Source organism: Cervus elaphus, chromosome 7, assembly GCF_910594005.1.
Source record: "Cervus elaphus chromosome 7, mCerEla1.1, whole genome shotgun sequence".
Lineage (NCBI taxonomy): Eukaryota > Metazoa > Chordata > Mammalia > Artiodactyla > Cervidae > Cervus > Cervus elaphus.
The window spans coordinates 32927437-32942140 of NC_057821.1; the positions used below are offsets into that span (position 1 = coordinate 32927437).

The following is a 14704-nucleotide window of genomic DNA, read 5'->3' on the forward strand; positions in this document are numbered from 1 at the left end:
ATGAAAACCCCTTCATATTCCAATTTGTTTCTCAATAAGCATTTTTTAAGTCCTACCATTTGCCTCACAGAGAATCGATGGGACAATGTGCTAAAGCAATCCTGTTTGGAAAATGTTTTCATAGGAAGCATTCTGAGGTCCAGCTCAGTTTCTCTTTGGGAGCACTCCTTTTCTTCCCATTACCACGTGTTAGCTGTTTTTGTTTTGTCGGTATTTTGCTGTGCTGTGTTTGTAAGGTAGAAAAAGCTATTTAAACTGTGAAACTGGCAGGTGGACTCCACCAGAGAGGTGGTTTCCTGTAGCAGCAGGGAAGTGGGTAATTCTTATCTGCGGCTGTGGTAAGGAGTGAGATGCAACCAACCCCGGGGTCAGCCTGGAACTTAAATTAGCCCTGACATATACACACAGAGCTTATAGGTTCAAGTGGTTCATGCTGTAAGCTGGTCACCACAAAACTGAGGCTGTATCCCAAAGGAAAATATGTACCAAAAAGCAGGGGGTGAAAGAGAAAGAGGAGGTCCGAAATGGGCTGGAAATCCCTGAAGTACTTATCTGTATATTTTATTCCACTTATATTTAGTGCCTGAATTTGTGCATGGGGAGCAAAGTTTAGGGAACGCATCAGGAAATGGACGACATTATACCCTTGGAAACAAAGATTGGTTATCCTTAGGGTGAGGATTAGTTTCAAGTTTACCTTTCAACCCCTGAACATTAATACTTGGTAGCAGACAATACTTAGCATTCTCAAAATCAGTAAGTCCTAAAAAGCTACCCAGGGGTCAGCGCCAGGCTGTGACAAAGCTTTTGCTAGTCAGTAATGAAAGGAGGATGCATGTGAGTATGGTTACAAAGATGTCAACTCTCTTTTCTTGGGATGAATTGTCATTATTCCAAGACTGTTGTTGTTCAGTTGCTAAATTGTGTCCAACTCTTTGCGACCCCATAGACTGCAGCATGCCAGGCTTCCAAAATTAGTCCTTTCTATTTTTGAGGCATGAAAGCATTCTTCCTTTAATGAAATAAAAGGATAGTAGATGTGTTTTTTTTAAGTCCTCACTTAGCAAAATGAAATATTGATGCCTCTATTAGCTCCCAAATATTTTTTAGAAAATTGTCTTTGAAACCCGAAGACCTGAGGAACTTTGGTCTAAATGAGATTTTCAGTTGAGTGATTAATGTGAAAAAGAGAAAATATTTGGAATTTTCAATGACACTTTTTATGTTTGGCTGCTAGGTGATGGTGAGAAACATTCCATGTTTTATTTATCTTTTAGCCTGCAAACTACAGTGGTATTTGGTAGCTCATTACCAATTATACTTACTAATTACTAAGTATACTAATTATACATATATCTAAGACAATGATAACCTTCTCTGTAAATGTGAATGCAGTTAGTGATATGAAGCAGTTTGGCTAGTGTAGAAGAGTAGGATTAGAATTCAATTCAGGAAAGAGAAGAGAGAGTTAGAGAGCCACACAGAGTGATGGGGGAGTAGGAGAGAAGAGAGAGGCGAGCCTCTTTTTATATTTACTCCACTTCATTGCTATCATTTGCTTGCACATTCTAGAATTTTTTGAGGATCTTGACCACCAGATTGATATGCTTCTCCCCTCTACCATATTGTCATTTGCACAGATGATTGAGACAGATGAGGACTTCAGCCCTTTTCCTGGAGGATATGACTATTTGGTTGACTTTCTAGATTTATCCTTTCCAAAAGAAAGACCAAGCCGGGAACATCCATATGAGGAAGTAAGCAGCAACACCAGTGGAAATGCTCCTTCCTTCCTTCTTCCCTTCCTTCCTAAATAAATAAATTTTTAAATTTACTCCAAAAAAATTTTGGAGTCACTTTAGATTTACAGTAAAGTCACAAGGATAGTACAGAGAATATTAACATACTACTTTAACATGCTACATGTGTCGCAACTAATATGCCGATATTGAAAGAATATTTTTAACTAAACTCCATACTTGCTTCTTTTTGAGTCATTTGCAAAGACTGGCTTTTCTACCTGCTTCCTTCCAAACAGCTGACCCGCCTGTGCTGTTAGCAGACCTGCAAGCATTGATCTTTATCTGCCCCTTTACCTTTACTCCAGCAATGTCTCCTTCCACAAACAAACCCTACTGGTGGCTTTCTACAGAAAATTGTCAACATAAACCAACACATGTCTTGTTGAGTTCCAACTTTTAGCAGATCCCTAGCCCAAGTCAGGCATGCTGTTAAGAGCTGGGGCTTTGGACACAACGTCAAGACTGGTATGGGTTCCCTACCCCTGCTGATTAGGATTACTGACTATGAGCCTTTGAATCCCTGTTCAAGTCTTTTTTTTTTTTTTTCTCCCCCTTCCATGGGGCTTCTTCTTACTTTATAATTTTTTTATGATCGTCAAATGACATAATATATATGAGCATGGATTGTAATTTTAAGTTCTATGTTCATGTAAGAATCACTAAATAGATTAGGAGGGTGTATAGTCTGCCCTTAAGCATATTAAACATGTGCCATATAAATGTGTAATGCCTTAATTATAGAGGTTTAAATGTACCTTTATATAATAGACCTGTTCTTAAACTACATCTTAATAACTGGATTTGTATTTTTATGTTTAGTACTTGCTGTTGAAGAGAATCCTATGCTGAGACTTTAGTAAAACCAATAATCTACTGCCTGCTTTGGGGTTTTAAAAAACTGAGTTTTCACACATAGGAAAACGCTACATGAAACACCCATTTTAAGCAAAATGAAGCTGATATTTTATTGCTTTTTTTACCAAATACATACATAACTCAGCTTCATAAATATTAAGTCATTTAATATAAAAAACCATGATAGGAATTGATTTTACTATACTCCCCTACAGATGAGGAAAATGCCGTGCTGAGAGGTTCAATAATCTGCCCAAGGTCATTCAGTTTGTAAATCATGCTGAAGGCTTTAACAGCAAGGGGTCTAACTGCAGAGTCTGTGTATTTAGCCACTGCATTTTCTTAAATCTGAATCTACGAAACTTAGAAATTAAGTATCTGTTAACCATAAGGGAGATTTTTCCTTGGAATTTTTAAAATCACAAGTTCATTTAAAATATGTCATTGAAAAAAAAAAGAAAGGCTTGTTTTTACAGCTTTTCACATTGCTTCTGTTGAATAAAGCTAGCAACAGCTCTCTTCAATACAAATGAGCAGACTTACCACACCATGGGGCAAATCGTCATGCCTGCCGAATACATGGTGGTCCCTATTTTGACTCTCAGTGCTTTTATATCTCAGGATTTTATTGAAATTTCTGTATGTTGAGGTTTGTTTAAAGAGGTTATCCTTGGAAGAACTCCATCTCTTGCCACTTGGAGCCTTTTCATATTGCCTTTTTTGGAGGGGAGGCATTCACTGCCTTTCAAACATGTAAATATATTTTCTATCATGCCAACTCTCCATCTTTCCTAGATGCCTGGCTCCTAGAGTTCTCAGGAGCTCCTGCTCCGGTCTGGATGGGCTCCTCTCTAGGTCTGCCGCCAATCTGTCACCCTGTGACCTCCCTTAGCCTCTTCTAGACCCCACCCATGTCTTCACTTCTTTGCTTTCCTCCTTTGTGGTATTTTCTGCTTAAGTATCTGCTGAAGAAAGCTGGCACAGGAGCTACCCTTTAAGTACTTTCCTGCCTGATCTTGCACAACAGCTTGCTGAATACATAATGCTGGGTGGCAGTCACTTTCCACGGACACCTGAAGGCATTGCTCCTTTGGCCTCTAGTTGCATGCAGTGTTGCTTATCCCAGGCTGACCTTCCTTCCACTGTAGGTGACTTTTAAGAATTAAAGGATTGATCTATATTTACAAAAAAAAAAAAAAAAGACCTTTTCAAGCTGACTCGGGGCTCTCTGTATATGGGTAACACTTATTATCCAGCAGGCTTTACTTGAAGGTGGGGGTTACATGCTTAAATGCTCACAGATGGACCCCAGGCAGATCTTTAAGCAGATGGACTGAGTGGGAACTGGGTCGAGTGGAATGCGTGGGAGGGGAGGTGCCCCTACTGAGCTCCCGCTGATCCTCGGAATTTTCCAGAAAACTTGGATATCTGGATTTTCATGTGAAGCATCTAGATTTATAAATGTGGAAGGCTAATTCCGTTTTTTAAAAGGGAGTAGGCTATGAACTATAACCTAGATTGTATGTGGACAAGGGAGCACTCAAATGAGTTTATGAAGGTGAGGAGCCAGTGATTAGGCTTGAGGGACTCCTAAATACCAAAATGTGGAGGTCCTTGTATTTGTGATGAGGCATCACAAATACACTCCCTGCCTTCATTCTTCCTGTAAAATTGATTCCATTTAGTCAGAGAACTGTCTGAAGGTATTTGGCCCCGGAACCATGTGTAAGCATAGGGAAGTGGGTGTTCACTGTTTCATGTACAGAATTCTGTGTTCTGTGCCCCTGCCGTTATCCATAGTACCTACCTCTTCTCTTTGCAAATCTGAATGTCCTTTCTCATACTCTCCTGGATTCTGCAGCCTCTGCCCTGTTCTTTAATGCCACTCACCTACCTGCTTTCCACGTTCACATTCATTAGTTGAAATCTTCTGCCAACGACTCACTTCACTTCTTCATTGTGGCGGCTCATGCCTGTGCAGTTGCTTTGTTAGCAACTTCAGTTGCATCCAGAAATGGGTGGAAGGCAGGTTATGCATGGGATCTGTCCATCATTTTGAACTAGAAGTCCTTTCTCAGCTCCAGTGACACTAGGCCTCCTAACTTCTCTTCTTCTGTATTCTTCTGGGGTCTCTTTCTCCAGCCACCACTTACATCTGTTTTCCATCAGGGTTCTGTGCTCAACCCACTCATCTTCTCAAGCCTGTATCTGGGTGAACACATTTGCTAGCACCACTTCTCTGCTAATGGCTCCAAAAATCCAGACTTTGCCCAGCTCCCACCAACACTGTCCAGCTTTGGATTCATTAGAGTTAATTGCCTACTAGATAATATCACCTGGATTTCCAAATCCTTGTACCTCATTGTTCAACATTCAACACATCGTTGTTCTCTTAAAACTGCTCTTTCTTGTTTTCTGTCTGATCATTGGCAATATTAGTGCCTCCTCCCCCGCTCCCCAACCCACCAGTAACTCCAGATAGAAGCAGAGCTTTTCACCTTTTTCCTTTTCCCTCATCCCCAGATCTAATCAAACCACCAAGACCTTTCCATTTTTTAGTCCAAACATTTCTCAAAGCCTGCCTGATTCTTCCACATGCTTGTCTCTAGTTTGAAAAATAATGAAAGACCTTCTCTCCTCCACTGCGAGGAATTCAATCTTGATCCTGAACCTTAGCTGGGCTTTCCTCAACTTGACAAGCTGCACAGTCATGTTTCTGAGTCTCTGTTGGCAAAATAAGAGATTCTTTGACCTGTGTTCGCCTTCTCAGTTCACAATGGATGTCATTGTTTTGTCAAAAAGGTGTGGGAAAGAGAAATAAATCCGAACACCAGTCTTCTAATCATTCTGTCATTTATGACAAAGTTGCCTCTACTGGTATTAGCATATTTATCAGGAGAAAAAATGTGATGCCGGATACTGAAAAAGGATGTCAGTGAAGTGTTAAAACCATGTCCAACCTTAGTTAACTTCCCTACTACTTTGTGCTTTTTTTTCCCTTTTATTTCATAAATATCTCTTTTTTTCTCACAACAGTAACACAGGAGACCGAGGCTTAGCAAGGTTAAGGTCACATGATTAGTAAGTGCTGAGCTGAGACTCAAAACCATCTCTGCTTGTCTCCTAACTCTGGGCAACTTTGACTAGTCAACAGATCCTGTGTCAGGAGTTGGGATTCTTGAAAGGTGGCCTTGGCCACTGAATTAAGGTGCTCTTGCTCAGTGGCAGGCCTTGTTTTACACATTTTATGTACATTGACCCAGTGAATCTTCACCACGGTCCCTTGAGGGACCGTCTATTATCTCCATTTTATAGATGAGGAAACTGAGGCACGGAATGGTGGCCAGGATCACACAGCTAGACCGTGGATTTGAGCCCAGCAATCTGATTCTGTCTGTGCTGTCTGTCACTCTGCTCCCCCAGCTCCGGATACACTTCCTGTTTTCTTTCCCTCAGTTTCTGCTTCACTCAGATGTCCCCTCCCCACCTCCGCCTGTGATGTCTACTTCAGTAGGCTTTTCTCCTTGACTTCTCAGACCCCTGCCTTATAGACAGCTGCCTCTTTCAGGGACACAAGGGGTTGACACCAATGCTCTGTGCTGGCTGGGGCGCCCCTGCTAGTTGTTCCGTTATCTGTTTCAGATTCGGAGCCGGGTTGACGTCATCAGACACGTGGTGAAGAATGGTCTGCTCTGGGACGACCTGTATATAGGATTCCAAACCCGGCTCCAGCGGGATCCTGACATATACCATCATCTGTAAGTCTGAAAATGCCTGCCGTGCCCTAAGCCACTGCAGAGGATGCTGTGGGTGTATAAGCCGAGTCAGTGGCTGACTCTGCCCCCGAATTTTGATGGATGTGGGCAATTCCACCATCAGCGCTTTATTTCTTTGCTAATCTGTTGAAAAGCAAATCTGGTTAGGAAAATAACATTTTAAAGAGTCATTGTTTCTACATTCATGCAAATATGTTTCAGTCTCTTTTGAAAGTAGTTCATGGTACAGGAAAGGGAAGGGTGTTATAAGAGAGAAAGGGTGTGCCTGGCCGAGACAGGAACAAGGAGGGGCTATTTGTGTGCAAAGACTTGATCACTGAAGACAATCATTTCCCATGTCACACATTTTTGTCAGTGCCCAGCTCTGAGCATGACTTTGGTGAGCTATTTGGTTAAGGGGAATGGCCCTCTGAATCTCTACCTGCTTACACGTTGAAACTGTGCAAGTTTCTCATTGCAAACCTGTATATGTCTTTGAGACCATCATTGGACTAGCTGAGTTAAGGGTCAGGAAGGCCCACTTGCTTTCTTCATATTTACAAAATAATCAGCAAGAGGGAGAATACTTTCTTATCATTACCACTGACCTTCTGAAAAGTTCAGGAATTTAATTATAAACAAGCAAAGTCTACTATCTAGTTTCTGCCTTGAGCTCGAAAGCACAGGCATGTCTTGAATGTTCTTTTTTATTTCTTTTTGAATGTTTTGAAATGATTTTTAAAACATTTAAAGAATGTAGAAGTATATAAAATAAAAAGAAACAAATCTACCCCACCCACACCTCCCAGAAAACTGTATCTGTTTTCTGCTGTTCCCTCCACCCACTCTCCAGGGTAACACTTGACCAGACTACAATGTGTATCATCCCAGGCCTATTTCTGAGTGCATGAGCACTTCAGTAACTTTATTTGTTCTCAATAAAATGTCCCATATAGTTGGGGAGGGGAGGTTATTGTTGTTTTTTAATGTCATCCTATTACATATATAATTTGCATTGTTACTCATTAATTTATCTTTGGGGTCCCTAGTGTTGGGACACATAGATCAACCTCAAACATTTTACCTGCTAAAAAACATTCCAAGTTTTGTTCATTTTCAGCAGGACTTATATTTCTTGTTCTGGAAAAAAAGGAAATGTAGCAACTTTGGGGGAGATTTGAAGGTTACTTTTCTTTAAAAAAATAATGCCATCTTGGGTTGGGAAGATCCCCTAGAGAAGGGAAAGGCTACCCACTCCAGTATTCTGGCCTGGAGAATTCCATGGACTATACAGTCCATGGGGTCACAAAGAGTCAGACACGACTGAGAGTCTTTCACTTTCACATGGACGCTTCTGGAATACTGATGCTGAAGACTATTTTGTTATATTGTTTTGATAAAATAGGTCATAAATGTAAGAGCAGTGTAAGTGTAAGAATTCCATAATAAATCTTGGAAAGCAGTCATAGCCCAATTTATCTTTGTTGTTCTCAAAATGGGATTTATGAGTTTATTAAATATTTTTCTGGTCATAAAACCAATACATATCTATTGCAGGAAATTTTTTTTAAAATGTTTTTTAAATAAAAAAAGCACCCTCACCAATACTGGGTCCTAATGCTTTTGTGCATAGAATACAAATCTATATTTTACATATGAGAATTCCTTAAAGCAAGGCCTATCATGGACAAATAAAAATAAGACACAGTTGTCACATTTTAAGGGACTGCATTTAACGTACTAGAAATGTGAAACTACACGAATATCTGAAACAGTACAAGAAATGCTGTCTCAGGGAGAGCGGAGAACCAGGTACCAGACAGATCTTGGCAAAACAACGGGCATGGACATTTCCAAAACACATTTTTCTGCTTTATCTCTTTTACAGGTTTTGGAACCACTTTCAAATAAAACTCCCCCTAACACCACCTGACTGGACGTCCTTCCTGATGTACCGTGGGTAGAGAGGACCTGAGATCTCCCAGGTAAAGCAGCTTGTGGATCTGGGAGACATATTTATATCCATCCCATTTTTTTTTTTTATTTTTTTTGCATTTGAAGGTTGGGGAATATTTTTAATAAGCTGAAATGGAGGGAGAGATTATAGAATAATCCAAACAGAAGGAGTGAGTGAAGTTAAAAGGTAGGAAAATACAAGATGAGTTAGAGCAATGGCAGGTCCTCCTGGTGTGGCAGAGAAGGAAGGGAAGGCAGGAATGAGGCATGAATGGCCCTGGGAAAACAAAGAGTCAGGAGGTTCAATGGGGATGCTGAGGAGGGTCTATAGTTGTGAAGAAGTGGGCGGCATTAAAGGTAAGGAGGCAGCTGAATGAGGGATCGCCAAGTCCAAGGTCTTGCCGATGGAGCAGATCTGAATAAAGATAGGTGAAAGGACATCAAGGGAGCGGAGATGAAGATCTCAGTTGTCAGGAGGTCGATGTGTGCATTTCCAAGTTGCCTTATCAAGGAAGCAGTTGTATGGCGGTCAACATTTCAGACTTGGAAACTGACCTCTTGAGTTAAAATCTTGGTTCTGTTACCTACTTTGTGACCTTTGGGGAATCTGTGTCTCAGATTTTCATCTATGAAGTGAATATAATAATAGCACCTACCTCATGGGGTTATGTCATATTCTTCAGGCCCTTCTAGAAGAGTGAGTGAGACGTGGTAAGTGTACAATAAATGTTGACCGTAACAACCTTACGAAAGAAACAGGAGAATCCTGGGACCTATAACCACTCATAGGGTGAATCTATACAAAGTTGGAAGGAGAGTCATTTCAGTTTACAGCCCAGCTTTAGAGTCCCACTTACCTTAAAGCATCATAGACTATATAATCTGAACTAAAGACTAAAAATAAAAATTCACCTCAGTGCAATAAAAAATGAAAACATATTGAAAAGAGTTTCATACTGCTGTTCATTAGTAATATCTTTTAATTCACAGGGATACTAAGCTACATGAAAAATTCAAGTATTCATTGATGCTGTATCTTGAACATGAAGCTTATACCAAAGAAACTATGCCTTATTGACATCAGCAATGGATAATCAAATGTTGTGTTTGTGAAATGTTCACATATCTTATGTTTTTGGATCACTACATAGCCAGATTATTAATATTTTAATTATACTGTCCATAATTTTCTGTAAAAGAACCCATGAATGCAATAGGAACAAATTCTCTATGGAAAACAAAGACAACAGGAGATGTAAATCCAAGCACAGAAGAAGTAAAACAGGAGGAGAAAAGATTTCCTAGAAGACAAGGAAAAGAAAAGGGGTGGGGGGAGCAGATGCTGGGTTAGAAGAAGAAAGGAGAGAAATAGATAAATGAGGGGCTATAAGAATAAAATAAGAAAGAGGAAAAGTTAAAATGGAAATTAAAAAGAACGTAAACATAGACATTTTGTTCCTTAATAGATTGAGTCCCCAGATAGAGTCCATGAATATAATCGAGCAAGAAGCATTCATGAGCTGTTTTCAGTTTTAGAAAAAGTTTCGTTGAAATCTTATATTTACCAAAACATGGCTGCAGAGGTTACCCAAGATGTAAAATTTCATTGGGACTGAAATAATTTTGGTTCAGTGACAAAATTTATTACTTAATGTAGATTATAAATTCTAACAAATAGTGGTATCTTTGAATAAAAAATATGAACACTAGCTAATGATAAAGTGAGTCCTATAGACAAAAATCTTTCAAGGTCAATAGAATAATCAACACTCAAGACCTATATCTTGAAAAAATTAAGAAGTCCTCTCCTGAACACTTGAAAACACTGTTGCAATGGTTAAAACCCACAACTAATTTATCTGTTTCTGTTAACGTCTGTAGTTTTTGATGATTTTCCTGTGATTATCACACTATCTCTAGGAATGTGATTATTGACTATGTTTCTATTTTACATATTGATGTTTCTGGTACACACAAACCTCTCATTGATCTGAACATCAAATCTGATTTCCTAATTGTGTACACTACCTCTTTAATTCTGAAGATTAAGATTTAAGATTCTCCTTAAATCTCATAATTATCTACTTCTTACAAAGATAATAATATGATATTTGATGTCTCTGATTCACTTCATACATTCCACCTATGTTTTGTGATTTATGCTATATAGTAAATTATTCAATTATTACTGACAAATGTAATGTATATCAGTATATGAATATATGATAAAATGTGTATGATGAGCAAATAAAAAGATTATTTTTAAATATGGATGTTTTCTTACCACCAAGCCTATCTTTATTTTCGTGCTGTCTTCCTAGTTATCATCTTCTGGTACCCTGACTCCAGCAATTCTTTGATATTACCAAGACCTTTAGTCCATTGACCCTGCATGTCCTCACTTTTCTTCTTAGTCATCTTCAATTCTTTTCTACCTGTGTCCACATCACCCCCTTCTGTCATTTTTCTACCCTACCTGCCCTCTTTCCCTCTCTCATATCTCAGATCTCATTTCCATGACTTCCAAACTATGAAATCATTCTTTATACTTTGCCCTAACATCCACTGCATCAGCAGATCCCATCACCTTTACTTTCAAAATATACCCAGAGTATAACCACTTTCCACCATCTCCACTGCTATCAACATCAGGAGAAAACGGAAACCCACAGAGGTAATCTTGGCATTAGGGGCTGGTTTTCTTTATGCCGTGGAGAGGGCAGGAGGGGAAGGGGACGACAGAGGATGAGATGGTTGGATGGCATCACCAACTCAATGGACATGGGTTTGGGTGGACTCCAGGAGTTGGTGATGGACAGGGAGGCCTGGCGTGCTGCAGTTCATGGGATCGCAAAGAGTCAAGACACGACTGAGCAACTGAACTGAACTGAACTGAATGGATAGGTATCTGTTCCTGCCAAGAAAGGCTAACAAGCCGAATGCCTTGAAACAAGCTCAGAACCATTCAAGGGGATGCTGGGAAAGCCATCTTTAGGGAGGTGACTTGCAGACTGCACAATCCTAAAGCCACTTTAGAGGGTACCAGGGTAGCAGCTAGCAGCTGGGAGCTGTTGCTCGTCTCATGTTTCAGGAGCCCAACTCTGAAGAAACGGAAAGAACAGAAGCCAATTCCTCCTCTAGTGCTCCTCTAGTGCCCTCTACAGACAAAGCCTAACTTCATACTAGCTGTCGTTTCGTTGCTAAGTTGCGTCCAGACTTTTGTGACCCAATGGACTGTATAGCCTGCCAGGTTCCTCTGTCCATGGGAATTTCCAGGCAAGAATATTGGAGAGGGTTGCCATTTCCTTCTCTAGAGTATCTTCCCGACCCAGGGATAGAACCCGCATATCCTGCCCTGGCAGGTGATTCTTTACCATTGAGCCACCAGGGAAGCCTAGCAAAGGAGAAATAATTCTTTTTTGCATAGCTGGCAATAAAGAGTGGACTTGAAGTTGAGAGCCAATAAATTAATAACTGACACGCACTTGATAAGAAGACATTTTGTAATCTCTGGGGTAATTAGGGTAATCACTTAAAGAACTATAAAAGAATGCGTAACCACAAAGGTCGTAAAGGAAAAATGAAATCATTTTAAAAATTACCTGTGGAAGAAATCAACTAAAGAAAAAAATAACATAAATGGGACAATCAAAAGCAAAAATCAAGATAGTAGATTATATCAATAATTGCATTAAATGTAAATGAATTAAATGCTGTCATTAAAAGACAGATTGACAGATTGGATTCGAAAAAACACTGCTAACAAGACATATACTTAAAAGACAAGTATATTAAAAGCTTGAAAGAAAAAAACAGAGGAAATACATACTATAAAAATTCTCATGAAAAAGGTAGCGTAAGTTTCTTAACATCAGACAAGGATGAATACCTCATAATGTTACAAGTTTTAGTGAATCAGGAAGCTATAAAAATTTGTATATGCACATAATAAAAGCCTCAACATGTATAAAAGAATGACATAACTAAAAGAATAAATACATAAATTCAACTCAAAGATAATTGAAAACAGCCTTCTCAGTAAGTAAACAATAAGTCAGAAAAACACATTCAAGCCTATTCTTGTACATCTTCTCTTCAGAATTTTAAGATCAGTTTATCATGCTCCAACTTGCTTTTGAAAAAATTTACTATCAACAACTTAATTTCAACATCTGTTAAGGATCTGAGACATTCTAGTGGGGGAATGCTGAGACCTGGCCTGATGCAGGTGGAGGTGCAGAAGAAAGGATACATACTGACATGGCAGAGACATCCTGTCCTGAAGACATCACAGTTTAAACACATAAAGATTTTGAAGGACCATTAAGTAACTAGAATTATTTTCCTTGATGACCCAGCCGCACGAGGCTGGATACCCACCTGGCCTCCTTGTTTACTGCCAGGTAATAAGTAACTTGCCAAAGAAAGGATGTGTGTTAAGACATGAAAAAAACCTGTTAATTGATGTACCTTGTTTACAAGTAAATTGTAGGCTAATAATTATACTTCTTTGAGTTATTTGACAGATCATTATAGCTTTAAGAAACTACTGTGATTTCCACTGGAGCTGAGAACTATTTTATTTTAAAATGATTTCAGTTCTATAAATAGCCATTGAAAATGTCTTCCTTATGTAATATAAATTCCAACAAGAAGGGAATAAGATCTAAAGAAAACAGTAATATTTTGTCAAGGGATATAAAAGAAAACTAGAACAAATGGGGAAGTGTAGTATTCTCCGGATGGAAATATTTTATGTTGTACAAATCTCTAAATTCAGTTAAATCCCAATAAAAAATCTAAAATTCATAAAGAACCCCAACAAATAAATTATTAAAATGTAAACAATGAAAGAGAAAAACTTGCAAGAAATATGAATAGGAAATTTTCTAAGGATATACAAGTGGCCAATGAATGAATTACAAGAAGCTTAAATCCATTAATAAGGTATATCAGGATAAATTTACAAGAGGGCTTATTTGCAAAATTATTTAACATTTTAAAAATGAGAAGAAACAAGTATCTATCAATTGTGACATAATTAAATGTATCAGAGTAAATCATACTAATACTGGTTAAAAACAATGAGGTAAAGATATATTATTGATTCAGAAAGACATGATACAGATTTTAAAAAGAATCAACTTGCAAAGAATACAATATTATGAGTTTTATGTTAAAATAGCACTACAGGGAATTCCCTGGTTGTCCAGGAGTTAGAACTCCATGCTTCACTGCAGGGGGTACGGGTTTGATCCCTGGTCAGGGATCAAAGATCCCACAAGTCACGTGGCCAAAAAAAATTTCTAAAAAAACCCCCTACTACATATAGTAATGTGTACATGAATACGTGTGTGTGTGTGTGTGTGTGTGTGTGTGTGTGAGACTCTAACGAAGATTTGGAGAGGTTTACATCAGTCTATTACAGGGAGCAGACAAGCTAGGAGAAGACAGGTAACAGGATCCTTCATTTCTTGATTATATACTTTTGTGTAGTTTAAATGTATTAACAAGAAACCATTCCTGTATTTATCATGTAATTAGGAAAACAAACATTAGTATACATAGTATGGTAGACTCTAAATCCACCCTCTAACTCAGTTCTACTATTTTAAATATTTTTCCCAGTTTTATTCAATATTTCTATTTTCTTGGGTATACATTTTTTTATTTTGCTATGTGTTAAAATAATTTTAATGTCTGCAACATTCCATGTTCTGAATGAACAAGAACTAACTCTTCTCTTGCTGAACATTATCTAATCTTATGAAGACTCTCATCCATTTTACTTTTTTCACATTTTTGGATTCTTTTCTTGGGAGAGAATTCTTGAAGTTGGATTACTGACTTGAAGGATATGAACAGTTTGGCTTTTGGTAGCACCGCATCAATCTGCCAGCTAAGGAACAGACCCCTACAACACATGGACAATCTCTCATGCTATGGTTGCACTAGTTCATTCCCCACGGAGCTCTCTAACGTTAATTCTGCACACATTACACACTTTCTTGCTTGCAAGTATTATTATACTATTTCTCTTTCTAACATCCCTTCATTTTTTTCTGAAAAACAGCAACAACAAAGAACACGTAATACACATATGTATTCTAAAGCATTAACCTAATTGTAAGAAAGAAGATAAAACTCTGCCTACCTCTTACCCCTATATATGATTATTTTGGTAGCTGAAAATCAGAGTTAATTTACCCAGTACCATAGACCATCTAGATTTTAAGAATATGTATTTCCTCCTGAGGACTCAATACTGCTAAGTCACTTCAGTCGTGTCCGACTCAGTCGTGTCCAACTCTGTGCGACCCCATCCTGGGATTCTCC

General features: G+C 38.6%; 1 protein-coding gene across 7 annotated transcripts in view; it reads left to right on the top strand.

The window, feature by feature from the left end:
• Positions 1 to 10637, top strand: part of LOC122697524 (cytidine monophosphate-N-acetylneuraminic acid hydroxylase) — a 92148-nt gene extending 81511 nt beyond the window's left edge. For 6 of the 7 annotated variants that reach the window (XM_043908364.1, XM_043908359.1, XM_043908362.1 and 3 more), the window contains 4 exons: positions 1641 to 1757; positions 6300 to 6415; positions 8301 to 8397; positions 9359 to 10637. In XM_043908364.1, the coding sequence (XP_043764299.1) occupies positions 1641 to 1757; positions 6300 to 6415; positions 8301 to 8376 (309 nt within the window). In that variant the 3' untranslated portion in view covers positions 8377 to 8397; positions 9359 to 10637. The remainder of the gene's footprint in view (positions 1 to 1640; positions 1758 to 6299; positions 6416 to 8300; positions 8398 to 9358) is intronic. The other variant, XM_043908365.1, reaches the window with a different exon arrangement.
• Positions 10638 to 14704: the final 4067 nt, after the last annotated feature.